The sequence below is a fragment of the Sarcophilus harrisii genome, chromosome 6, assembly GCF_902635505.1.
Source record: "Sarcophilus harrisii chromosome 6, mSarHar1.11, whole genome shotgun sequence".
NCBI classification, from domain to species: domain Eukaryota; kingdom Metazoa; phylum Chordata; class Mammalia; order Dasyuromorphia; family Dasyuridae; genus Sarcophilus; species Sarcophilus harrisii.
The window spans coordinates 191124014-191151640 of record NC_045431.1 but is presented as its reverse complement, the minus strand read 5'-3'; the positions used below and the strand labels follow the sequence as shown (position 1 = coordinate 191151640).

General features: G+C 44.8%; 1 protein-coding gene across 3 annotated transcripts in view; it reads left to right on the top strand.

Annotated features, from left to right (window-relative positions):
- Positions 1-27627, top strand: part of FGFRL1 (fibroblast growth factor receptor like 1) — a 127649-nt gene that overhangs the window by 87930 nt on the left and 12092 nt on the right. For all 3 annotated transcript variants that reach the window (XM_031942734.1, XM_031942735.1, XM_031942736.1), the window contains one exon: positions 27261-27341. In XM_031942734.1, coding sequence (XP_031798594.1) covers positions 27261-27341 — 81 coding nt within the window. The remainder of the gene's footprint in view (positions 1-27260; positions 27342-27627) is intronic.

Genomic DNA, 27627 nt, shown 5'->3' with positions numbered 1-27627 from the left:
TCTGACTTCAGGGCCAGTGCTCTATCCACTGTGCCATGTAGCTGCCCCATCTTGATATTTCTGAATTACATTGTGATGAGGGGGCTCTTAATCTGAGGTCTTTGGACTGATTTCTGGAATGAGGAAAACAAAATTATATCTTTATTTTCCCTAACCTCTAATTGAAATATGTCATTTCCTTCAATTGTGAAAGTGGCAATAAACATTATTCTTAGAAGAGTGTCACCAGATTGCCACTGAGGTCTGTGATCCAAAAAAGGGATGAATCTTGGGGTAATTGGGGGGAATGGTTTGCTATGACCCAACTGGCCTTAATTCATTGTCTAAAGTTCTTGTCATTGCTCTCTTCCCTGAGTATTTATGTTAGTGCCTTGGAGGGGTCATAGGAACCAAAGAAGGATTTAGAGCTAGTGGAGACATAGAGGTCATCTCATTCACTTCCCTCTTTTTCCAACAGAAAAAAATGGAGGCCTCAAGAGGTTAGGGGACTTTTTCTAACTAGGTTCCAGGCAGCTGTATGTGGCTCAGATTCAAGTCTTCTGACTTTGAGATCTGCTGAGGAAACCGATGATCAGAGAATTAAAAAGTTTCTTTGAGACTGGAAATGTTGAGACTAGGTTTCTCTTTGTATGGTTTTTGCCATACTGTGTTATCAGAAAGGGCTTCCTGGAGGAGACAGGTGTGACATGAGCGTGATTGTTGAGAGACAGGTAGACATAGCTAGATGGATACTATGGGATTAGACTATATGGAAAGCCTTGAATGCCGATTTTCCAGGTATATTCCATAAGGCCAGTGTTTCTGTAAGCCTGCTCTCAGCCTGGGGCTTGAATCTGAGGCTTTTTTCTTTTCTAAACTTTCTGAAATTTTTTTTTTCATTTTAAGTACTTCATTGCTTATTGAATTTCAATTGATCATTGAAAATCAAGTCAGCAGACATCTAGGAAGCACCTACTGTGTGCCTGGTACTGTATTAAATACTAGAAAAGGAGGAAACTTTTTCTTATTTAGTTATTTGAGTTGTATTTGACTTTTTGTGACTCCATTTAGGGTTTTTTTTTTTGGACAGAGATACTAGAATGGTTTGCTACTTCCTTCTCCAGCTCATTTTACAGATGAAGAAACTGAGCCAGGCAAAGTTAAGTTTCTTGCTCAGGGTCACACAATTAGTAAATATCTGAGGTGGAATTTGAATTCAGGTTCTCCTGAATTCAGGGTTGGTGTTCTAACCACTTCATCACCTAAAGAACCTTAGAAGTCATTTGATCTAATCCCCTTATTTTACAGATGAATAAACCGAGGCATAAAGAGGGAGAAGGACTTATTTGCCCAGATAGAAAGTAGAGTCAGCAGGATTTGAATGCAGATTCTCAGACTTGAGATCCAATTTTTTTTTGACCACACTAAGTTATCTGTGCCCCAGGTGGGAGTAAGGACATCTTGCTTTGAGTCATGCATCTTGCTATTGACTACTCTATGGCCTTCAATGGATCATTTCTTTTGTTTAGCCTTCAGTTTCTTCCTTTGTTAAATGACAGTGTTGGGACTAGGTGACCTTTAGGACACTGTCCAATTCTGGTATTTTATTGCATCAGCCTCTGTTGGATCTATAGCATAGGGGAGGGGAGGGGAGGGGACCCTGTGAGGATGAACCGGCGAGGGCTGTGCCAGAGAACTTGTTTAAAGCAAGCGATGTTATTTACACAAAGTGTCAGCTTAGAAATTCCTCCCTGGGAAGTGGCATCCGTCATGGGAAGCTCTGCTGGGTGAGCTGATAGTCTCAGGGGTGGGTACTTGGCTTGGGCTGGACCATCTCTCCACGACAGATGTGGCTCAGGACCAGTCGCCTGATTGCCCGAACCTCACATTGCACATCTGTGACGTAAGCCTGGTGATGTATGGACTGCCAAACGCCGAGAGCGGAAAGCAAGCTGTGCATCCTGCTGCATTTCTGGAGTGCACACAGCTAGGAAATGTTAAGTGCTGTAGTGGGGAAGGATTCTGCCTGGAGACCTTGCTTCCTGACCCAGTTTCTCCCGATGCTTTTTCAGCCACAGGCCTTTTGCTTCTCCCTGACCCGACCCTTCTCCTTTGTGACTCATCACTAGCCTGGCATCCAAGCTTGCCCGATGCCCTGGGCTCTGATCCCAAATGCCCCTTCCCTCTTCTGGTGGCTCATCTGCAAGCTCCTCTTGGACATCTGCTCTCTTGCAGTCCCTACAGACCACATGCGTATGAGTACCTTTTTCCACAAGGGAAGAAGTCCTTATAATCGTGTACCTGTGGTAGCCATTAGAGATAGATACAATACAAGCAAACACCGGGCCCAGATTAGATGTGCCTGAACTTTCCCAGCTGTCCCACACAGCTTTTTGATTTTTGGCCCATGACCTTTGTCAGACCAGAGAAACACACAACATCCAGCTCTCTTCCAAATTCCTTTTCTTTTTTAACAGATGAAGAAACTGAGGCAGTAAAAATTCTAAGCTTTTGCCCCCCCCCCCCCCCCCCCATGCTGCCTTGATCTTTACAGGTACCCAGACCTGTCCTAACTACTCATTCTGCAGGACTGGACTCAGCCTCCTGCACTTAAGGAAGCTCCAAATTTATACTTAATCATAAGAACATAAATTTAGAACTGGAAGGAATCTTAGGGATCATCCAGTCCAGCCTGCTCATTTTACAGATGGAACTGGACAACCGGAGGCTGAGAGGAGATGGGGCTTGTCCAAGCTTGTCCAGCTCTGAAGCATCCAAGGCAGGCTTTGAACTCAAGGCCCCCTTAGTTCTAATCTGGAGCTGTTTCTCTCATCATGGAATCATAGATTTAGAGCTGGAAGGGACCTTAGAGGAAATCCATTGAGTCCATTTTGCATATTAAAAAAAACTGAGGCACAGAAAAATTGGTTAAGTGATGTATACAGAGCCTCATAACCAGGAATCACTTTAGTTGGGATTGGAACCCCTAGTGTTCTCTCTACATGGCCTGCCTCTACAATAGAGTACTGGTTAGATACTGGTTAGATTTCCCATCTGCTGACACTGTTCCCGTCATCTTGGCCAATCATTGTATATATATATATGTAAAAGTGGAATAGAAACATATAGTTTATAGTTAAGTCAGTTGAAATTCAGTGTCAATGTCTTTTTTTTCCCCTGAGGCAATTGGAGTTCAGTGACTTGCCCAGGGTCACACAGCTAGGAAATGTTAAGTGTGTGAGACCAGATTTGAACTCGGGTCCTCCTGATTTCAGGGCTGGTGCTCTATCCACTACATCACCTAGATGCCCCTTCTTTTTTTAAGCCTTTTATTTTCAAAACATATGCATTGATAGCTTTTGAAATTCATCCTTGCAAAACTTGGTGCTCCAATTTTTTTTCTCCTTCCCTTCCTCCTCCCTCCCCGAGACGGCAAGTAATCCAATATATGTTAAACACATCATCGTATTTCGATCACATTTCCATGGTTATGATGGCACATCCTGGTGGCTCTCGGGTATAACACGGGGGGAAAAGCACTTCATTTAGATTTCAAGGTCCTGGGTTTGAATCCCAAACCTGCCCCTTAACCACGTTTGTAATCTTGGGCAAATAAACTCATCTATCTGTGCCTCTGTTTTCTGATCTGTAGAATGAGGGGGTTGGACTAAACCACCTTGCAGGTCCTTTTCAGCTCTAGGTCCCATGACAGTATAGCAGGTAGTATCAGGATGTGACTGCTTCTTGTTGTTCCACCCTCTGTAGGCTAAGCCCCAAGCCTCTTCTGAAATGGGCATTTGATGGCGCACGGTTCTGGGAAGATTTCCTGGCTGCCAGAGGTCCTCCTTCCTCCTAGGGCCCAAGTAATGTTTCTCCTTCTAAAGACTTGGGAAGGGGAAACAGGTGGGCCCTGAGAGGTTCTTGCCTGCCTAATGAAAGGCTAATTTGCTTGAATATAAATATTTCCCTTCATTCTCTTTGAAAACTTTGCAGAGGATAATTGGAGACTGATCGGGGATTAAGTAATCACATCTTTGCCAACATCTGGTTGGTTTGGTACTTGAGGGCTGAGAGAATTGCTCCGAAGATAGCTCTCTTTGTACCTCTCCCCTCCCCTTTCTCCTCTCTCTCTCTCTGTGTCTCTTTATGTGTCTGAGTCTCTGTTTTTGTCTCTTCACATTTCCCTCTCCCCCATCCCACAGAAGGCAGAAGGGAAAGTTACAGATCTGCTACTGGCAGACTTGAACTGAGCTTTTTCATGCCTCTTCTAATTCAGGGAAAGTTGCATTTTAAAGCTTTTTATCCTCAGTTTGATGATTTTTTGAATAATTCGAGACTTCAAACTGATGCATTGGAGTGAGTGTTAAATTAGAGATGGGAAATCAAGGTTTTCTGTTCTAATTCTGCCATTTCTTTTCTCTTTTCCTCAGTTTCTGTGTCTGATATGATATTACATATGATAATAAACTCTCAACCTCTCAGTAATGTTCCAGGACTTAAGTGAGATAGTGGATGGGGAGTATTGTGTAATCATAAATTATTATTAACATGTCACCTGTTGTTAGCCTGTGGATCCCCAGGACATGGGACAGAGGGAATAGAATTTTGGAATCTCATAAAGTTGGGAATAGCTTAACAACTTAAACCCACCTATTCCAATGTATAGATGAATAAAAATCCCCTCTACAGTCGACCTGAAAAGTAGTGATTGGCTTTTGCTTAAAGATCTTTGGTGTGCACAGGGTGAGGGTTTGTTAGTGAGACGTGACTCACTTCATGTCTCCATTTCTCGATAAAGCTAATTATTAGAAAAAGTTTTTCTTTGCAGCAAACTTAAATTTGCTTCTTTTAACTCCCTTGTGTAAAAGATCAAGTGTATACCTGCTCTGATATAACAGTCCTTCACATGTATGAAGATACCTATGATCCCCCATCCCACTCAAAGTCTTTTCTTCTCCAGGCTAAATGTCCATTGCTCCTTCAATTGAACATCATATGAAATGATCTTGATGCTTTTCTCTAGACTCTGCCCAGCTTCTCCATCTCCTTCCTAAAATGGGAATATGTAACTGAATACAAATTTCCAGATGTTGGCTGGCTAGGACAGAGTATAGCAAGTCTGCCCCAACTTTATTCCAAGATTCTTCTCATTGTTGCCTCAGACATCATCCACTTTGTGGTGTGCCATCTCCCACTGTGGACTCATGCAGACCTTGCAGTTCACTAAAATCTTCAAGTTCTCATTTTTCCATGTCTCTCCATCTTCATTTGTTGATTTTTTTTGAAACCATGTGAACCCATCCCATTTATCCCTATTAAATTTCATCTTATTTGATTCAGTCCAAACATCTAGCCTGTCTAGACTTTTTAGATAGATAATTTAGACATTATATTTATTAGTCACTTACTAGAGTCAGGCACTCTGCTAAGTGTCAGGATACAAATAGAAGCAAGTAAGACAGAAAGCAATCCCTGCCCTCAAGGAGCTTCCATTCTAACACAGAAAGGGAATACATAAAGAGATCTTACAAGTGGATGGGAGTGTGCTTGTCCTTTTCTAGCTATTTATGAAGGATCTTTTTAGTGTTGTGGTCTAGGTTTTGAGAGGGTCTTGTAGCTAGTAAATGTCAGATCTCTTTACTTCAAATCCTGTAGCTCGTGCTGCTAAGATAACTGTGGCTACACCATGTGAGGTGGGATATGGACAGAGAAGGACTACAAGTTGGAGACTGCCATCTTGGAATGCAGTGATGATGGTTTGGAGAAATCTGACCAATCCAGAGTCTTGTTTGACCTTCTCTATCCCTGTGGTCAAGAGAGCAACAGAATCTCCCATTTTAGGGATGCCATGGAGAGGTAGGAGGCAGCCTGTTATGGGATTAGAATTGGCTTATGTGATCTTGACTAAATTCGTTTCTTTCTCCAGGTCTCAGTTTCCCATATGTAAAAGGAAAGGTTTGGGTTAGAACTAGATGTTCTCTGGGGTCCTTAGCAGCCAAATATCCCAGGATTCTAAGGGTGGCTTTGGGATGCCCCCGCAGTTTTGAGCCATTGGGAAATCTTCATTTTACATGTGGACATGAGAAGCCTGAGCGATTTTCCTACGCTCCTCCTTCCCTCAGTCCCTCTCCTTGTAGAGGTAGCCAACTTCCAGCCTATTTTTGAAAGGCTCTGTGCAGGGAGGGCCCTGGCTGTGATCTAACATCCGAGGAGAGCGGGTGGCTGCTGCTGAAAGACGCTGAATGCCTGGAAACGCTGTTACAATGAGTCACCACCTGATAGCCTTATGTGATTGCACAATCCTCCACTATTTCCCTGCAATGGGCACCCTGGTAGGCACCCACCTCCCTATGGGCTTGAATTTTCCCAAGGTCTTAGGGCTTCCAGATACAGACTAGGTGGGAGTTGGGCCAGCCAGGTATTCATCCACAGAGTGGTAACGATCATCTTGGCCTTCAGGGGGTGAGAGGAGACTTTTTGGACAATGTAAAATCATCACCAATCTGGTATCCTCTGAGGCACTTATAAAAACTCTTCCACTCTTCCTTCCCAAAAATAAGAGTCCCACAAAACTCAAAGTACCTCAGCTTTCAGGAAGATCTAGGAGTCAGGAGTAAGCAAAACAAGACAGGAGAATTGTGGTGTTCTTCTTTAAAATATAATGGTTCTCTAGGGGACAGCAGGTTTCTCAGGGAGGTCATAGTGGATGGAGTCCTGATCCTGGAGTGAGGAGGACCTGAGTTCATTTGCCTTCAGATATTTGACTGTGTGACTAACTAACTTTGTGACTCTGGCCAAGTCACTTAACCCTGATTACCTCACCAAAAAAAGAAAGTAAGGAAAGAAGGAAGGAAGGAGGGAAGGGGAAAAAAAGAACATCAGAAGGGGGAAGTAGAATGAAATAAGTCTGGGTAAGTTGGGTTCAAATTGTGCAGGGATTTAAATGCCAGACTCTGAAATTTGTGTTTCATCCTCCAGGCAGTAGAGAATCATTGAAGGTTTTTGAGCAGAAGAGGGACACAGTCTTACCTGTGCATTATGGTGGAAGATGATTTGTGATCAACTGACTAGAAAAAGGAAAGGGAGGGAGACCAATTAGGCCATTTCAGCGGTCCAGATGAGACATGATAAAAGCTTAGTCTAAGAGTGAGAAGTGAGAAGAAGGGACTTGGTTGGAAGAATATTGTTGAAAAGTGGCTGCGAGGCTGACACTAGATGTGGAAAGTGGAGAGGGGTGTTGAGAATAACTCAGAGATTTCAGACTCGGGTGATTTGGAGAACAGTTAGTTATTGTGTTGGTAAACATTTTCAGGTCTTTCAAAGATGTTTGTCTTTATGTATCGTGGTAATTATAGAAATGGTTCTCCTGGTTCTGCTCACTGTACTTTTCATTGGTTCATATAAACTTTCCCAGGTTCCCTTTCATCCCTTTCATCATTTTTTTGTAGCACAATAGTATGAAAATAGGTATCATAGCCCTTCTTACAGCATGGTTTGGTTTGGAGGAAAGTGCTTTAGAAAGTATAAAATACCATATAAACACAAGTGATAATGACTGGTTGATTGGTGACTGGCTGACTTTAGAGGCTCTTCCCAACAATTCAGCCTCTCAAGGATTTTACTTCCAAAATTCATCTTATTCTGGAGGAAGAAGAAACTGGGAAAAGCATGCAAAGTCTGGGAGTTCCTCTCCATACCCTTCCAGAGTGAATTTCATGGAGAACATGTGTGAATAATTCTGGAATTCCTCCCTAGGTGGGGGACGGGCTGTCTCTAGTTACGCCATTTGTAAAGGAGCAGTCATCCAGCTCTGAAGTCACATTTATCATGGAAAACAAGTTGTATGCATCTTATTAGCATGCCCATTGGGGTGCTGGCCACTGCCAGGTCAGCGGGGTGAGAGGGATGATGCCCACTAGCACTGGAAAGGAGCCTCTTGTACTGGACGTGAATCCGTTGTGAATCAGCAGTGTAACTTGGCAACCAAAAGAGCAAAAGCCATGTTGGGCTGCATCAGAAGAGCCACAGTTTCCAGTAGGAGGGAATCATTAGTCCCACAGGCATCCACTCTGGTCAGATTATCTCTCCAATAGTCCTCTACTCTGGTTAGATTATCTCTAGAGACTTGTGGTCCTCTGGGGCATTGTTATTTCAGGAAGGATGTAAACTACAACGCGTCCAAAGGAGAGTCACCAGTAGGTGAGATGACTGGAGATGAGGCCATAGGAGGGTAAGTTAAGGAAGTTAGGGCTATTTCTCAAGAAGAGAAGAAGGGCTGATAGGAAAAGAGACATTAGCCTTCTGATTAGCTTCGTGGGACAGAGCTGGGAGCAGTTGGTGGCTGTGGGAAGATCTTGCAAAGGGCCAGAGCCAGAACTTGGGTCAAGTGGCATGGGCTGCCTTGGGAATGAGCATCTCTTTTCAAATACTTGAATGTCTTCAAGTAAAGGCAGGATAATCATTTGTAGGACATGATGTTGAGAGGACTCTTCTTTAGTCACAGGTTGGACAAGATGACTCCTAGCCTGAAATTCTATTTTTCCTCTCTTGTTCTAAGACATCTGGAAGAGCAAAATCCCATCAGAGAACTGAATTTGGTCAGGGAGATTATTCCTTGACTAGAATTGTATAAGAGCTGAAGGGTATCTTAGGGATTAATTTTGTAGGGAAGGGAACTGAGCATCAGAGATGGGAAGAGTCCATACCTGGGCTCAGTATGGTTCAAAGGAGAAAGCTCTGGGGCTTAGGGTCTGAGTGGCACTCTCTTGTTTTCCAGCTATGTGGTCTTGGGTAATTCCATTAATCTTTCTCACTTTCAAGTTTTTCTGTAAGATGAGGATAATGGCGCTTCCCATATTTGCCTCATAGGGATGTTGGGAGGAAAAATGCTTTGTAAATCCTAAAGGACTCTGCTAAAGGAAGGCACTGTTATTTTCAGCATTGTCAAAGACTACCTAGAGAGGGAGTTATTCAGAACTAAGGGCTCTGGAAACTCAGCCCCTGGTTCTTCATCCTGCCTCAGATCCAACAGATTCCCAGTCTGGGTTCAGTTAAGTCACGGGAGCAAACTGGAGATGTTAGTTGGGCATGGAAAGTTTCAAGGTTCCTGGCCCTCTTCAGACTGAGGTGGGCAGTGGAGAGGGAGTCAGGGATGGGTGGGTGATGGAAGGTTTTGATTAGGGAGGTCATACCTGAGCTGGTAACTCCATTTCCTTGGACTCTACATAGGATGTAGACTTAGAAGGGATCCTTTAGGAGGAAGGAAGGAAGGAAGGAAGGAAGGAAGGAAGGAAGGAAGGAAGGAAGGAAGGAAGGAAGGAAGGAAGGAAGGAAGGAAGGAAGGAAGGAAGGAGATGGGGGAGGGAGAATGGAGGAAGGGAGGGAAGAGAAGAGAAGCAAAGAGATAAAGGACAGTCAGAGAGAAACAGAAAGTCAGAGAGAGACAGGGCACCTTAATGCAGTGATCTTAGAATTAGAGGAGCGATGTTCAAATTCTGCCACTTATTGGCTGTTTGGCTATGAACTGTGGGAACATAAATAGGAAAGTGGGGGGAGGGTATGTGTGAGAGAGACAGACACAGAGACAGAAACACACATGGAGAGAGATAGACATGCAGAGATAGACAGATAAGAGATCCTTCAAATTCTTTCCTTGTGGAGGAATGAGAGGCTTAGCACTGTTTTGCCCTGGGAAATGCTACAAAGTGTGGCAACTACTTGTGTTCAGCTGGCAAGACCTCCGTAGTTGCTTTTTTGGAAGACTGCCATTCTAGGTACCACCTCCTCCAGGAAGCTCCCTCAACCCCTGCCTGCAAGGAACTTTCCTTCTCTCCCTTCACTAACACAGAACTCATTTCACTGTGTAATTTTTCACTACAACTGTTTCTCTGTTCCCTATGTGAGTCTACTCACAGCCAGACTGGGAACTCTCTGAGGGCAGGGCCTTCTCTGCCCTGTAGCCGCCCCCCCACCGTTCGCTCCTACAGAATGGGGCCTGGGTCTGTTCCTCCTGCCCTTCACTCCATCACCCTCCCCCCCCCGCCCCCATACCGTGAGATCCCCGAGGACAGAGGTCTGTTCCTCTGTTCTTATAAAGAGATAGTTCCTAACCTCTGGATGTGTTTATTTACCTTAATGGCTACTGCCTTGATTAGGAGCCCTTATCACAGTGCTGGAGAGTCTTTCCAGCTTGGGAGAAATTGTGACTATATTTGGAGGTAGATTCCCCAGGCTAAGTGACTTAGAAAGTGCTAACACCATTTCCCGTTCCTTAGAGTCCTGCTGAGCAAAGCAATTCAGTTACCAGCTGAAGGTTTTACAGATGATTTGGGGTATAAGATTAATGAGTAATTAATTGGAGTAGAAGAGGAGAACCTGGTCAGATTGAGATGTTTTAATTTCTAAAAATTTCTTTTGTGTGCTTGGGCCAGGTGTGAACTTGAAAAAAGGTTTTTGAAGGTAGAAGTTGTTTTTTTTTTCCCAAGGACTCTAGCAATCTGAGGGATGAGAAGGCTGAGGAGTGTGGTGGGCCTTGCCTTGAGAGCCTATGGGTCAGGCCTGGGCCAGCTGACTTTCTTGTTAGAGCCAGGGGTGTGCATAAATATGGCAGTGTTTAGTGTCTGGTGTGTGTGTGTGTGTGTGTGTGTGTGTGTGTGTATGTCTATGCTTTTGTGCGTCTGCGTGATGTTACACGTGGGCATTTGTGTTTCTGTAAGTAGCATCTAAGTTTTTATCAAATTCTGGTATTTTTGTTTATGTGATATGCCTGTATACTGCATAATAAAGGTGTCACACTTGGAGCCCGTGAGTCCCAAGCAGCTTACAAAAGGCTCTAACCAGATTAAATATGTTTGGGAAATGTTTAACAAAATGAAGAAAAATATAAAACAACCTAGATAATGTTAATTTGGGGTTTTCTAATCGATCTGTAGCCCCCAGGGATTCATTCCTATTTGACACCATTGCTTTTTAGTATGTTTGTGTCTATAATATATGGCTAAGTTTTACCTGCTGTGATGTAATTATACCATAGTGTGTCAGTGTACACTGTATGTCTAACAATCTTCAGCGCATCTGTGTATGTATTTATAGTGTTTTGATGCATCTGTTCTACATGTGCATAGCATGTGTTTGTTATATATATATATTCCAAGTACTTGCACATGCATCGTGTGCATCCATGTATAGATATAGGTTCCCCTTTGTGAGTGTGACATATAGGAAAATGGTATCCTTATGTGATACATGTGTGTCCCTGTGTGTAGGTGATACTTATGTATATAATATATCTGTGTATTATATATTAAGCTAGTAAACATTTGTTGTCTCAGACTTTTGATACATAAAGTATCTGTGTGCATAAAGTATCTTTTTTTGGCTCAGTGCATCTATGTGCATAATAGTGTCTGTATTTGCTCTGTGTGTATATGTATATACATACATATAAAATGTATCTGTGTGTGGTTTGTGTGTCTCAAGCCTATATTTGTATGTGTGTGCAAGGAGAGTGGTCCCAGCCCGGGTTCTCTTTCCTCCTGGACGCTCTCCAGGATCTTGCTCCTGGTTTTAGGTGGGCTTGGCTTCTGGTGAAACCTGGGGGACAGAGAGCTCAGCCTTCAGGGAGTCTCCTTAGTGGGAGCAGTTAGATGAGTTTTCTCCTTCCTAGGGAACCTCTTCAAGCAGGGATGGGGAAAAGCCTTGAGTGCAAGTCCCACATTTAGAGAGAAAGATGGCCCATTTGCATCTCAAACTCTGTCTGTCCTAAAGAGAGTTCATTATTGTTGCCCTTCCTGATTTCCTTATTTCTGTTAGTACTTCCCTTACACTTTTAGATTTGCCCAGGCTCATCTCAACTCTCCCCTCAGCCCAACTGATTGCTGAATCTTGATGAATTTCCCTCAAGATATGATGGTAAATGTTTAACAACCATCTGATCATTAGCTTTTCCAATATTGGCTTCCCAAGTCTAGACAATCAACAAAACAATACATTGAGCCTTGATTTATATCATTTGTAGATTTCTCAACTGCAAATGGTCACACGGAGTTAAATAGTGGAGCTGGTTGCAGCAGGATGCATCTCACTTACATCCAGAGCCGTCACCCAGTCAGGTCCTCAGCCCACCTCCCATGGACCACTGCAGTAACTTCCTTCTTGGTTTCCATTCCTGCATCCATCCATCCCCATCCATCCCTCCATCTACTTACCCCTCCATCCATCCAATTACTCATCTACCCCTCCATCCCTCCCCTCCACCCCTCCATCTATCTATCTATCCCCCACACATACCCCCATCCATCCACCTCTATCTTTCCATGCATCTCCCCACCCATCCACCCCCATCCTCCATCCCTCCATCCACATCTAAATTAAGTACTCTTTCTTTGTTCTGCCCTCCCTTCCCCCACCTCACCCCCAGTGAGTGGGAGGAGGGCTTGCTGAGGGGAATAGGATTTTAAGCGACCTCATGGTGGGGACTGGGGACAGTTTGCCTGCGATTAGCCTGAAGAAAGGAAAGAAACTTTTGTCCCAGTGAAAGGGAAAGCTTGTAGTTCATTAAGTGCCTGGGGATTAGTGGTATTGAGGGGCCAGGCTCTGTAAAGGTACTAGAGATGTCTGTGGGGGGCAGGGCAGGTCGGAGAGAGAAGGAGGTGCCCTCAGCGGGGAGGGGGCCGGGAACATCTTTCTTCCCATTCTCTGACTTGTGAGGGGAGGAATCTTTAAATGCTTCCCAGGGGTGGCCCAGGCTGGAGAGAGAGGGCTTCCCCTCCCCTTCGCCCCCAGGATTGTATTTTTGTTTTCATGGGGGTGGAGCAGGGGACGTTGGGAGTGTGCCCTGCTGCCTTTGGGGCCGGGGTGGTATAGTTCCTGTACAGTCAGCATCCATCCAGGGCTGGCGGGGGCTGGGCCTGGGGGGTTGGCTCAGGCTCCTGAATGGGGAGCCTGGGATTCAGGCCAGAGAAAGGAAATTCTCAAGAAGCAGCAAGTCCTCAGGGGTGGGAGCCGGGGAGGTTACAGAGCTGGAAACAATGTCCCCTTTCAGCCCCCCTCCGATGTTGCAGAGAACATTTGGTGTTCACCATGCTCTTGGGCCCAGGCTTCTGCTTAAAGGGCTCCAGGCTCAGGGAACCTCCTTCCAGCCCCCTAGTCTAGGAGATAACGGGAGTGGTTTTGCTGCAGGGAGCGGGGGATGGACTAAGGAGCTGGTTTGGGTTAACCCGGCATTCAGGGCTTGCCAGAGTCTGCCTCTAGCCTTAGCCCCTCTCACTCATAGACTTGGAGGAACACTCTGAAAGGTAAAGCTGGAAGGACCCTTAAAGCCTAATTGTCTTATTTTACAGATAAGGAAACCGAGACCCAGACAGGTTAGATATCTTGTCCATAGTCAAGTTAGGAAGTGGCAGAACTGACATTTGATCCCAGGTCTTCCAGGTCCAAACCCACAAGTCTTTTACAGTAGTAGTAGTAGTACATCCCGTTCTCCCTTAGTGGAGGGGCGTTGGGGCTTACTGGAAGGCCCAGAAATCAGGAAGACCTACATCCTAGCCACGTGACCTCATGCAAGTGTCTTACATTCTTTAAACCTCAATATTCTCATCTGCAAAAGCTCTGTCCCAAATCTGCTTGGATGATTAAATAAGATGATCCAGGAAAAGCACTCGATAAAATGGAAAGTGCTCTGTAAATGTCAGTTGGTGCTATTGGCCTGTGGCCAGTCCTAGATGCCTCCAAAGGTCCGAAGGACCGTCACAAGGAAGAGCGATTAACTTTCCCTGCTTGGGGTCTGGGGCAGGGGAAGCTGGGAGCAGTGGTGGACTGACAGGGAGGCAGTTTTACTGGCTCTAAGAGAAGAGTTTCTCCTTGTTAGGATTGTCCCAAAGTGGAAGGAGCTGCCTTAGGAACTGGACAGTTCTCTATGTTGAGAGGACTTTGAGGAGAAACAAGATGATGTGTCATGGATGCTGTAGAGCGGGAATTTTCTTCTGGTACAACCTAAACTAAATGTCTGCTGAGGGCTCCTTGAGGTTCCATCCTTCCATCAGCACTTGAGCTTTCCCTTCTCCTATATTACCTATGCTACCCCTGCTTAGCTCAGATGGTACTTCCTGGATGGGGGAGATATCAAGTACATATTTAAACATTACATTTAAGTATATAAGCAAAAATAGAAAGCAGGTAAATTCTCAGAAGTACAAAGTTTAATGCAGTGCAATTTGGGAGGAAGGTCTAGCAATTTTTAGACCCCAAATGTTGGTTGAGACCATACCTGCTGGCTAATACTTATGTTATGAATTTCAGCTATTCCAGCTAGTGGCTATTAAAATGCATTTCTATCTCTTAAGGACCATAATTCATAGTTCAGGAAGAGCCTCTCACTGGAGTTACTAGTTTTGAGAAAAGCTGTAGAGCAGTACGGGGTTTCAAGGCAGTTTTCCTCTTGATGAAACCGAGTTGCTAAGTGCTTCTTCTGTACAGGGCATCTTGATTTCCAAGAGGCTCTCCAAGAACAACAGAGTTGTTTATGTTTCCAACACTTGCTATCTCGGGTTATGAGTTCCTAGCTCTTGGCCCCCCGAGTGATTCTGGGAGATACTGCCGGGAATTGGGGATAGGGGTACTCTGGGCACCATGACGCCACTTCCAACCTTCCTGTTTCCTGCTCTTGTCTCTTGTTCGGACTTCTGCTTGTGTTTCTCTGGTCTGGCTGGGACCATGAGAGATATGCCTTCCCTGCTTTCTGGAGCTTTAGATTAGAAGGAGTTTAATCATTCACTTACTCCCTTGAATTCCATCATTCTTTGATTCATTCATGCACTCACTCCCCTGAAATTCCCTATTTTTTTGACCATTTCACTCGTTTAGTCTTCAAAATGAAGCAATAGGGACTGGCCCTGAAATTTCATTGGCAGGAAAATTCCCAAGTGAGTGAACCCCCTCTCCTGGGCAGGTCAGTATTTTTTCTGAAACTTAAATTCAAAGTGAGTTGCTTAGAGCACTGAGAAGTTAAGTGACTGACCCAGGCATATGGTAACAATGTCATAGACAGAACTCAACCCAATTCTTTTTAGCTTTGAGGCTGGTTCCACTTCCTCTTCTTCTCTTTGTTGCTTCTTTAATATATGGAAACCAATTTTTTATTAAAGCTTTTTATTTTCAAAACATATGCATGGATAAGTTTTCAACATTTACCCTTGCAAAACCTTGTGTTCCAAAATTTCTCCCCTTTTCCTCACTCCTTTCCCTAGATGGCAAATAGTCCAATATATATCAAATATGGTAAAAAATATATGGAAAACCATATTGTGAATGAAAAAGTCAGCTGCTTCATTTAGTCATTTACCAAACAATAAAGCACCGCTGGGCTAGACCTAAAGAAGACACAGAATGACTTTTCCTCATTTTTCTAGCTTCCTTTCCCTTCTTTCCCAACCACCAGATAGAAAAGTCATGAAAACTGGCTTTCAAACATTTGAGCATCTGTTCTATGGAAAGTTTATTTTTCTTGGCCCCAGAGCTAACAGTAATATGTACAAGTATCCAAGGGGCAAATGGAGGCCTGATGTCAGCAAAATCTCCAGGCAATAAGAGTTAATCCACAGGGACTACTTGGGGTCTTCTCCTTAGGTTTTCAAGGAAAGGGTAGATGATCCCTTGTTAGGATTGTTGGAGACAAGGAGACCCAACCATGCTTGGATCTTTCTCTGTTATGGGTTGGAGGACATGGCTTGTGAGATCTCTTCCAGCTCTAAGAGAGTCTGTGGCCATGCCACTTTACTTTTTTTCCACTTTAAGTTATTTACACTAAATTTTCTTTTTTTAAATTAAAGCTTTTTATTTTCGAAATGTATACAAGGATAATTTTTCAACATTGACCTTTACAGAATATTGTATTCCAAATTTTCTCCCCCTTCATCTCACCCCCTCCTCTAGATGGCAAATAATCCAGTATATGTTAAACATATTAAAATATATGTTAAATCCAATATGTATACATATTTATACAATAATCTTTCTGCACAAGAAAAATCAGATCAAAAAAGAAAGAAAGAAAGAAAGAAAACAACATGCAAGCAAACAGCAACAAAAAGAGTGAGAATGCAATGTTGTGTTCCACACTCTGTTCCCATAGTTCTCTCTCTAGATGTAGATGGCTCTCTCCATCCCTGAACAATTGGAATTGGTTTGAATCATTCCATTGTTGAAAAGAGCCACGTCTATCAGAACTGATCATCATCATATAGTGTTGTTGTTGCCGGGTGTAATGATCTCCTGCTTCTGCTCATTTCACTTACATGCTGCTTTTCCTAATAATATTGCTGTGTCTTGACTTTCCCTTCAACTGATGTAGCAGAATATATATAGTTATTGAAATTCATAGTTTTGACTTGTATCGAAATCCAGCTGTTAGATGGGGTGTTATGTGTATCTCAGTGTCCCTACCATGAAGTAGAATTGCTCTGGAGAATCCTCACGAAGATGGTGGTATTATCAGGGAATCGTCTTGAAGGCTACGAGTCCTCTTGGCCAGTAGTGTGCACCTCTTTTGGAGAGAAGTCCTAGACAATCCGGGTGGCCCAAAACTCCCTTCCCTTCCTTGCATGTGGTTTCAGATAGCAGACCATTAGATTTTAGATGGAGAAAGGACCTTAAAGATCATGGAGTCTATGGTGCTCCTCTCGCCTCCCCTTTTACAGATGGGAAGCAGCATGGCTCAGTCAAATGGTGTCAAAGTCAAATAGAACCGATTCTTGCCTGTGCATATTGACTTAGAAAGTCATAAATTAAGATTATATATGCTGAATGGTATTTATTTATTTTGTTAAACATTTCCCAGTGATAGTTTAAGAGCTCACTGGAGTTCGACAGCTCTTTGTATAACAGATTGCAAGATTTTTAGAAGTGAATTTTTGTACATTTGAATTTCTAAGTCTGAATAATTCTGAGTGGGATTTGGGGTTCTGATCCTACTTCAGGTACTACTGTGTTACATTGATTGAGTCATTCAGCTTCTGTGGGCCTCAGTTTCTTCATCTGTAAGATGAAGAATGTGGACTCTGCCTCAGAAGCTCTTTCAACTCCAAGTCTGATTCTGTGATTCTGGAGTGAACTTGAGAGGGCAGACAATTTGTTTTGGACCACACAAATAACAAACGATAGGGCAACCCAGTGGAAGGAAGGAAGCACAGTATAGTGAAGGGAACACCGGATTTGTGGACAGCAGATGGGTTCTCATCCAGTTGAGGGAAGATTATGCTTGCCCACTGTTTTCTGCTCTGACAAACGGAGAGAATAAATGCTGCCCTGCTCACTTTGAATCACAGAATGCCAGAGCAAGAGTGGGGACTTTCAAAGGGGAGACCCCTCATTTTGTCCTTGCCTTGCCCAAGGTCACTGAGATTAATGTGAGAGGAAGAGTCAGGGCTCCAGCCTGGTAGCCTGACTCCCCCGATCACTTGGATCACGGCACCATTCCTTGTCAAGAGCCCTGTTTCCTAACCAGGAAGGAAGTTGAATTTGTGGATAAGCTGGAAGCTTCCGGAGCATGGTAGAGAGTGGACAGGGCCCCAGACCATTCAGCTTTGATTAAAGCCAAGGTTAGCTAATGTCTGAAGTCTCTCAGTGGGGCAGAGGGACAACGATGACATTTATAGAAAGCTGAGAGTTTAGTCTTCTTGATGGGGCTAGAAGTGCTGATGTGCATGCTTTTGGTATGGTCTCTGTCTCTCTGTTTCTGTTTCTATTTATCTCTGTATCTTTCTGTCTTTCTGTTTCTCTCTGTCTCTCTCTGTCTCTTTGTATATGTATCTCTGTCTCTATCTGTCTCTGTGTCTCTTTCTATCTCTATTTCTGTCTCTGTCTCTGTGTCTCTTTCTATATCTATTTCTGTCTCTGTCTCTCTCTTTGTCCTATACCCTTTGTATCTTGGAGTTCTACCCTTCATCAAGTGCCTGATTTACCTGAGAGTGTCATACTGGCTGTGTGTTTCACATGTCTGGTAGGAAATTCTCCCAGTGTGGAAACTCCCTCCATCTGCCATTTCAGATTACTTGGACTTTGGCTTCTGTCTTTGAGAATTGTTAAAGTGGCCAGTAGCTTGTGGGACTTGAACCTTTTTTTTCTGATATGGAGGCTGGAATATCATTTAATCAGTATCATCCCACTTTATATTTTCCAGAGAACTTTCTTATTTGATTCCTCCCATTCCTAGTGAAGAAAGCCCTTGAACTTGCTCCTAAACTGCTTTTACTTTTGTGACCTTGGGCCAGTGATTTCCCTCTTGGGCTATGATATTCCCATTTGTAAAGTGAGGGGTGTTAGATTAAATGATTCTCAGATCTCATTCCAGGAAAAGAAGGGTTTATCGTATCCATTTGACAGAGAGGAAAATACAGGATCCCATAGAAGGGAAGTAATGAAGATTGTGCCATGAGACACAGTTCTTGACCTTGAATCCAAAGTTCTTTTTAGCTGCTCCACTTTGGAGAGATTTGTAGGTTAGTATGAAAAAGTTTGGACTTAGAAGACTAAAGGATTTACGATTAAATGTTGGCTAAGTATTAGCTGTATGATCTTGGGCAAGTCACTTTCCTGGGTTTGAGTTCCCTCCTCTTTGAAGTGAAGGGCTTGAGCTAGACAATCTCTGGAATCCCTTTCTGGAAACGAAGATTCCCGAGGTAGCCAAGAACCAATCCAGATTTCCTGATCCCTCTTCTGGGCCTCAGTATTCCCTAGCACTGGAGCCGCTTCTTGAACTTTAAAAACTTTTCTTTGAATGCCCTAAATCGGCTCTGCCAGGCTTTCCGAGGGCTCCACGTCCACCCTCTGCCCCCACCAGCCCCTCCAGAGTCTCCAACCAACCTTGTAACATCTGTTCCCATTCCCTAAGTCCCAAGGTTAGGACCTAGATCCTGGTGATCATTGCTCATTCTACAGATTTCAGGCCTGTCCCCCTATTAATGAGTAGTTAATGAGTAGTATTTCTCCACCTTGGAGCAGGAAATGTTCCTCCACGCTGGCCTCTGACAGAAATCCATCATCCTAATGACATTTGCCCACAGAGACGTCATGGCTGATGTTTTGTCTTATTATATTCCAGAAGGTTAGGGACCAAATTGTTTCTAAACTTTTTATCTAGCCCTACTGCTTTGCACCCAGTAGGTTCATAATAAGTATTTATTCGGTGGAGCACATGACTAAATGGCCACCGAGTGCCTTCCAACTCTGAAATTCCATGAATGTGTTTCTGTCTCTGTAACTTCATCGTATTCTTCCTTATACCCTGTAGGCCGGCCGGCTGTAGTATGGGGGTAGCTAAGTTGGGGTCAGGAGAACCTGAGTTTGGATCCCTACCCAGATCCTTACTAACTGTGTGATCCTGGACAAGTCATTTTATTTCTGCCTCAATTTCCTCATATACAAAATGGGAATGATAATAATAGCACCAACCTCCCAGGGTTATTATGAAGATTAAATGTGTTTAAGGCATTTCATAAACCTTAAAGTACTGGGTGAATGCTACTATTATTACTGGGGTAGGAAGCCAGCCAATGGCCCACCATGTGTGAGAATTCCCTTACAAGGGAGGTTCCAGGAGGTATCTCTTTCCTCTCTTTTCCTTCTCTCCTGGGCCTTTTTTTTTTTTTTTTTTTTTTTTTTTTTTTTTGGAGGTGGGGAGATGGTATGGAAAGACTGTCCTGTGAGCTCCCAATCAGCCCGGCCCAGCCCGGCCCAGCCCAGCTGGGGATGGGTTTCAAAGGGAAAGTTGACCAGCTGGTATGTGAGCCATGTTAATTCAGTGAAGCCGCTCTGTTCTCTTGATGTTGGTTAAAGTTACGCCCGGCAGCTGTAGGGGAGAATGTGCCTGGGAAATTTGAGGAGGGGCCCTCAGACCTCGTTCTCGTGCTGCCGTCCTGCTGACCCCCATAAATCTCATGTTTGAGGAGGCACAGGCAGCGGCACCCCCTCCTGTGGTGGGGGAAGAGAGGAGCAAGGAGGGCCCGAAGGTCTAGGAGAAGGAGCCCTTGGGTTCTCACCTCAGCTCTTCTGTGGAAACTCATTGCACGGTCTTTGGCTTGTGTCGCCTTCTCTAGAACTGTGCAGCTTTAAGAGGCAGAAGTATTTGGTTCTAGTGTGTCAGAGTGAATGGGGTGGGCGCTCACCATTGAAGATGAGGGGAAAGTGAGATTGGTAGAAACTGATCTTCATGAGCCTCCAAAGGAATCTTCTTCCTTCCCCTCCCCTCCTCTCCCTTCTCTTCTCTCCTTCCCTTTCTCGTTCCCTCTCTTCTCCTTGCAACTAAAAGGACTTTTAGCCATTGCTTCCATCCCACTCCACTCTGAGTTTCAGAAGTCTTGAAGTCCAGCCACCGAACTTCTAGCCCCTCTCTCTGCCCTTATTCTGACTCCTAGATCCATTTCCAGGGCCCCAACAAGCTCCACGCTCAACCACTGCCTCTCCTTGCAGATGTCCTCCCCACACTTGGAGGGGCATACAGTCACTCTCTAGCTCCCATGCCTCCCCATAGGCGTATCCTGGCATTTCCCGAGGCCCCTAAGGAATCCCTAGGGAACAGCGATCCCTCTTGGTTAGAGGGCAGCGCCCAAGTCAGCCTCCCCTACAATAGTGACCACTAGGCCCTGGGTCCTACTCCAGACCTAGAGGATGGCAACAGATTCTAATGTCAAGGCACCCCAAGGTGGGCTGTCCAGGGAACTCAGAAGAAATTGAAGCGGCCAGAGCGCCCGTGTTCCCAAAGTTCTCTGAAAGCTTGGCAGAGGTGGGGGGGGTGCCAGATAGTGGGGCAGTCAGAATACACAACACTTATCAACTAAGTTCACCATCTTACATGGGGGTGGTTTGTGGCACCGCAAACAGTTACCATAGTAACATCAAAGATCGCTGATCACAGATTACTAAAACAGACATGGGATTAATGGAAAAGTTTGAATTTTGCAGGAATAATCACAATGTGACCCAGAGATAGGATGTGAGCACATGCTGTTGGAAAAATGGTATTGATAGACTTGCTCATCAAAGGGTTGCCATAAACCTTCATTTTGTAAAAACAACAACAGAAAAAGCAATCTGTGAAGCACAATAAAATGAAATGCAATAAAATGAGATGTGCCTGGTGTGTGTGTGTGTGTGTGTGTGTGTGTGTGTGTGAGAGAGAGAGAGAGAGAGACAAGAGATGTACATAGAGAGAAATACACAGAGACAGAGAGCAGAGAGAGAGAGAGATAAAGAAAGAGAGAGAGAAAGAAAGGGGGAGAGAGAGGGGGGAAGAAATGGGGAGAGAGAGAGAGGGAGAGGGAGAGGGAGAGAGAGAGAGAGAGAGAGAGAGAGAGAGAGAGAGAGAGAAAGTGGAAGAAAGAGAGGAAGAAAGGGGGAGAGAGAGAGAGGAAGAAAGAGAGAAAGAGAGGAGAGGAAGAAAGGGGGGAGGAGAGAGAGACAGACAAAGAGAGAGGGAGAGAGAGAGAGAAAGGGGGAGAGAGAGAAATGGGTAGATGGATGGATGGATAAATGGATGAACAAACAGGTAGATAGATAGATAGATAGATAGATAGATAGATAGATAGATAATACTAAACACTTCAATCCAAGAGAAAGAGGGTGGTAGTATGTGGTGGAATCAGAAAAGGCTCCATGGAGAAGATGAGCTTGAGAAGTATTCTGAGGATGAAGAAGAATGTATTCCAGGTATGGAGGAGGGCCAGTACAAAAGCTCTCATCAATATAGAGTGTTGTGAGCATGACAGTAAGGCTAGTTTGGCTGGCTCAATGATGAAATTATAAATTGGAATATTATATATATATATACATACATATACATATATATATATATATGTGAGATCAAGTTGTTATAAGAGAGAAAATGTGTGATTATGTGTATACATATATAAATACAAACATGTTAGGAGAGCTCCTTTCTTCCTAGAGGTCTTCAGATGAAGACTCGCTGACTATTTCTTGGTTGCATTGGATGTAGATTGGTTTGTAGGTACTTAAGTCTTAAATAGGAAATTCCATGATTTTTGTGGGTTGGAGTAATGAGGAACCAAGATATAAATCTTACTTCCGCTGTTTACTAGTCTTTGAGACTGGGAACAAGTCATTTAACATTCCTAAATCTCAATTTCCTCATCTGTTAAATGGGGATAAACAATACAGGACCTAACTCATAGACTTGTAAAGCTCAAATGAAATAATCTTTGTAAAGTTGGCAGTTTCAAAACACTATATAAATATTAGTTATTTTTTCCAAAAAGTTTGACAGATAATTTTCTTTAAAAATTTTTTTCCTTTTATTACAGCTTAAAAATCAACAAACAAGGACGTTTTTATATACAAAGAAGGGGGAAAGAGAGGATTGTATATGAAACTGAACTTCTGTTATGTCTAAGTTTTTAAAGTGTATATTTAATTTAACACAGTAGTAACAAGACTTATCATGGTGTAGTGCAAAAATGTCAAACTCAAGTAGAAATGGAGGCCACTAAATTATACATCAGAATCCCTGCAGGTTGTATAATGACTTAGAAAGCCATATGTGAACATTATCTAGGTTTTATTGTGTTTTTATCTGTCTTAGTAAATGTTTCCCAATTATATTTTAATGTGGTTCGAGTGGCACTTGAGTGTTGTTAGCTGCACGGGCCCCATGTTTGATGCCTTGAGTATAAAGGACACGGTTGGTCTTTGAGTTAAAAGTCCATCAACCAGCAAATATTTGTTGTGCACCTTCTGTGTACTGAGCACTGAGTTAGGCTTTAGGAATACAAGTCGATGAACCAATCCCTACTCTGAGTTTACATTCTAATGGTGGGACAAGTATATACAGCCGGTCCCGACTGGTGCAATTAATGAGTCTCCCTTGAAAATGCCATTCACATCCAGAGAGAGAACTGTGGAGCCTGAATATAGATCGAAGCAAAGTATTTTCATCGTTTTTTATTTTCTTACTCAATTTTTTCCTTTTGCTCTGATTTTTCTTGCACAACTTGACCAATATGGAAATATGTTTAAAACAATTGCACATATATAATCTATATCAGATTACTTGCTGCCTTGGAGAGGAGGAAGAAAAGGGAAGGAACGAGAAAAATTTGGAATACAAAGTCTTACAAAAATCAATGTTAAAAACTATCTTTACATGTACTTGGAAAAATAAAATACTTTTTGATAAAAAATAAATGAGTCTCCTTAAGCAGTTGCATTATTCAAATTGGTGTTTTATATTTCCATTGGCTGGAATCAATGACCATATTTAATATAATTATAACTTTCTTGCAAATTCAAATACATGTGACCACTTCATGATATTGATTATTTGTACTAATTAGGACTTAGCTGTATGTAGATATAGATGTTCCAAAATCTCAGTGCAGGTTGACTAACCTAAATAGGTATAAATAACTTAAAACTACACTGAGATTTTTTCCAGATGCCCATAGTGTGTTTCTATAAATGAAATAAATACAAGTAGATAAAAAATAGCCAAATGCAAAGTAGTTTGGGGGAGTACCTGCTCTACTGGTTGGGAGAATCAAGAAAGGCTTCTTGAGAAAGATGATGCTTGAGTGAGTCTTAAAGGAAGGGAAGGGATTCTCTGAGACATGTAAAGATGATGTAGGCTCCAGATAGGTGGGAAATCCAGGATAAAGACACAAAGAGAGATAGGAAAGTGCGTGGTCATTCCTGTTTGCCTGTGTCCCTGGGTGATGCTTTTAGACTTGGTGCTCTGGACAGTTCTAGAAGTGATTGAGAATGTGCCGATCTAAGGAAACCATCATTTCAGTTCCTATTTCCCCTACTTGCAGGAATATTGCCTTGAGGAGGAGGGAAGATTTTGGGAAGAGTGGCAACAGGGATGGACTTTGAAAGGATTTTATCAACATAGATAAGGAGCTGAGTGCCTTCCAGACATGGAATTAATCCATAGAAATGCCCAATGGCATAAGGACAAGATTACACAACAGCCAGAAATCCAGATTGACTGGATACTACCAGTCCTGGCACTAGATATTGCTAGCACAAAGACTAGGTACTTGTAGCACTGCTACTGACATTTATACAGGGTTTGTTTTTTAGTTTCTGGTCATTATTTCATTTTATCCTCATCTCAGCCTTATGGGGAAGGTCCTATAGGTGTTTTACCGAACATTTCACAAATGAAAAAACTGAGGGTTAGAGAGGTTAAGGGCGCTAGATAATGTAGGACCCAAAGCACTGGGTCTGGATCCTGTAAGATCTGAGAAATCTGGTTTTAGATTTGATTACTTATATGATCTTTGACAAGTCACTTGACCTCTACCTGCCTTAATTTCCTCTTCTGTAAAATGGGGATAACAATGTCGGCTGTCTCCTAGGGTGATTGTGAGAAATGACAGGTATTTGTAAAGTGCTTTGCAAACCTTGAAAATCCTTCCATCAAACAAGCATTTATATATATATTTATATATTTAATTTGTTTATTTAAATATAGATATTTATTCTGACATCTGCTGTGTATCAGTTATCAGGCTGGGCATTCGAGATATAAGGTCAAAGAAACGATCCCTACTTGTAAGAAGTTATATTCTAATGATGGGTCTTATTGGCAGTGATGATGATGATGATGGTGGTGATAGTCATGGTTATGGTCATGGTCATGGTATGAGGAGGATATGACTTAATCTTTGCCATAAACTAATAAATAACAGCGGTGGGATTTGGAGAGTTCCTGCTGGTTCCCAGGTCAGTGCTTTACACCGCCTTTCATGACTATGGCTGGTAGGGAAGAAGACTACTGAGGGAGCTGGTGCTCCATGGAGAAGGCTTCGCTAGCCCGCCCAAAGAACCGGGGAAAGTTTTGGAGCGAGGTTGTGACACAGGAAGGTCTGAGCTTTAGGGATACCTTTGGGCAACTGGGTGAGAAGATAGCTGGTGAGGGGAGGGACTGGAGACAGGGAGATCAGTTAAAGCTGTTAGGACAATCTGGGTAAGAGTCCTGTCGGGGACCAGGAGAAAAGAAGGGGAGGAATGAGCCACGCAGGAATGTGGGGCCATTAAGCTCGGGGCAGCTGGCCCTCTCCCTCTCCAGAACCCCTAAGGTGACCGGTGTGTCAGAGCAGGAAGGAGGAGTGATCTCCAGCTCTCCAGGGGATGTCCCTGTCTTCTGCTTCATGGAGCTTTGGGAGCATGTTGCACCAAAAGTGGTCTCTGGTCTTTCCATGTTCAGCTCTTTCTCACGCTGAAGAACTTTGGGCTGGGGCAGGGCCCCTGGATTCGCTCTGTCCCTCCTCAGTTGTCTTGTTCTCCAGATGAGGAAACTAGGATTTAGGAGACCTGGGTAGTGAGATGGCATTCAAAGCCGGGCCTTCCGGCCCTAGTACTAGATAGCCCCCGAGTCGTGGAGCCCCCAGGGCTCTGACAGCCAGTGCTTCCGCAGTGGGGCCTCCAGGGTCATTCAGACTGGACACAGAGAAGCTAATTAACTTGCCTGAGGTTACACAGCTAGCCAGTAGCTCAGGAGGGATTTGCAGCCTGAATTTTTTGGTCCCAGACTCAATGATCTCTTGGCTAAGAAATGTTTTGGTAGGGCAGGAGTGTGTGTGTGTGCGTGTGTATCTGTCTCTCTGTGTGTCTGTCTCTGTGTCTGTGTCTCTCTGTGTCTCTCTCTCTCCATCTCTGTCTCTGTCTCCGTGTCTCTGTCTCTGTATCTCTCTCCATCTCTCTGTGTCTCTATGTCTCTGTCTCTCTCTCTGTGTCCCTCTGTGCCTCTCTGTATGTCTATGTCTCTGTGTCTTTCTCTAGGTCTGTGTCTCTGTCTCTGTATCTCTTGCCATCTCTCTGTCTCTCTCTCCATCTCTCTGTGTCTCTCTGTCTCTCTCTCTCCATCTCTCTGTGTCTCTCCATCTCTGGGTCTCTGTGTGTCTCTGTGTGGTGGGGCCCCAGGGAGCTGGTCGCGAAGCCCCTCCGGTCTCCAGATGTGCCTCTTAGCTGCTCCCCTCAGACGGCTGTTTGTGCTCGGACTTGCCGACCTTTCATTGTGTGAGGCCCGATGAGATCAAAGCCTCCCCGGCTAAACAGGCCTCTGTTTGTGCAGTGCACCCCCTTCTCCCTGCCCCCCAACTCCTGCAATCTCTCAGCACGGTGTTTACCCGGGAGTCCCGGGCCCGGACGGCCCTCCTCGCCCTGCCCTGCCCCGGCGGCTGCGTCAGGGGAGGCCCGTAGGTAACTCCGAGGCCGCCTCTTCAAAGGCTGGGGGGGTTGTGGCGGGCGGGCGGCGGCTCACATCAGAGGCCTGGCCACGGGCCAGGGGGCCCCGGAGTGAGTGCCAGGCAGTTGGTGCGTGTGAGGGAGGAAGGGGAAGGAGGGTGGGGCGGCTGGGCAGGAGGGGGGGCCAGGCTGGGGGGGCAGCCGCGGACAGATGGATGGACAGATTGCCGTGTGCCCTCGGAGGGTGGGGCGCGGGCCTTTGTTCTGCCCGCTCCAATGAGGGCTGTTTATTTGCTCAGGGGCTTGGAGATGCTCTGGGCGGCTGCCGAGCTTCGGCCTAACACCCCGGGGGCCACATGAAGGGCACCGAGGGCCTGTGGGATAGGTCACGGCACCAGGGTCAGACCCATTTTATAGAAGGGGGAGCTGAAGCTCCAGGGGATAGGCGACCTCTCCTGCCTTAGAATTAGACCCCGGAAACATACTAAATGATGCCCCCAAATCCCTGCTCTCTCCCAGGAATGTAATTCTAAAAGTTCTCAAGGCCCTGCCCTCGGCTCCGAAACTTCTGGAGCTCCCTGCGGGAGAAACCCCAGACTCCTCAGGCCGGCCCTCAAGGCCTCTGTGGGCGATCTGGAGCCCCCCGAGGGGGCCCGACCAGTGCGCACAACAGCCCCTCATCCCAGAGGCTGCTTGGGGTTTTTCCAAGGGCACTTTCCTCCCTCGCTCCCTGGGAATGAGGGTAACACTAGCTCTGTTTTATTGAGGGGATTTCGGACTGAGAGTGAGGAAGGGACCTCGCCAGGGTCACACAGCTGGTCTTCATTTCAACTAGAACTTGGGCACGGAACCCGGGACACCATCCTGGTCATCCCTAGACGTGGGAGAGCTCTGCTGGCTTGTTCCTCTGGTACTGAGCTCCCCAGGGGCAGGGGGGCTCCCGCTGCTCTTCCACTGCCCTCCCAGGCTGGGAGCTCCTGGGGACCCAGAACGGCCCCAGGGAAGGCCTGGCGATGGCCAGGAGCTAGAAACACCCTGCTGTCCCCTCCCCCGCCACTCAGCCCCCCTGTCTGTCTCCACAGATGATGTCACCGTGGGGAAGGAAAACCCTGGACCCGAAGGCTCCAATGGTGAACAGGAGGACGCATCCGGCAAACAGTGGGGTAAAAAGCGTGATGTGGCGCGGTCTCAGCTCCCTTACTGTGAGAACTCTGCCCAGGAGAGAAGTGCTGGGGGTCCTGTTGCTCTGCCCCGAGGGGCCGGGGTGGGGGAGGACACCGTTCAATTCTGGTTTTGAGAAGGACCTCCACCAACTGGAGGGGCCAGAAGGCGAAGGCAGCTGGAGGCCATGTCATATGAGCATCAGCTGAAGACCTGGGAATATTTATCCCAGAGAAGACTTAGGAGGGTCATGATAGCTATCTTTAGCTAAAGGGCAATCTTGCAGAG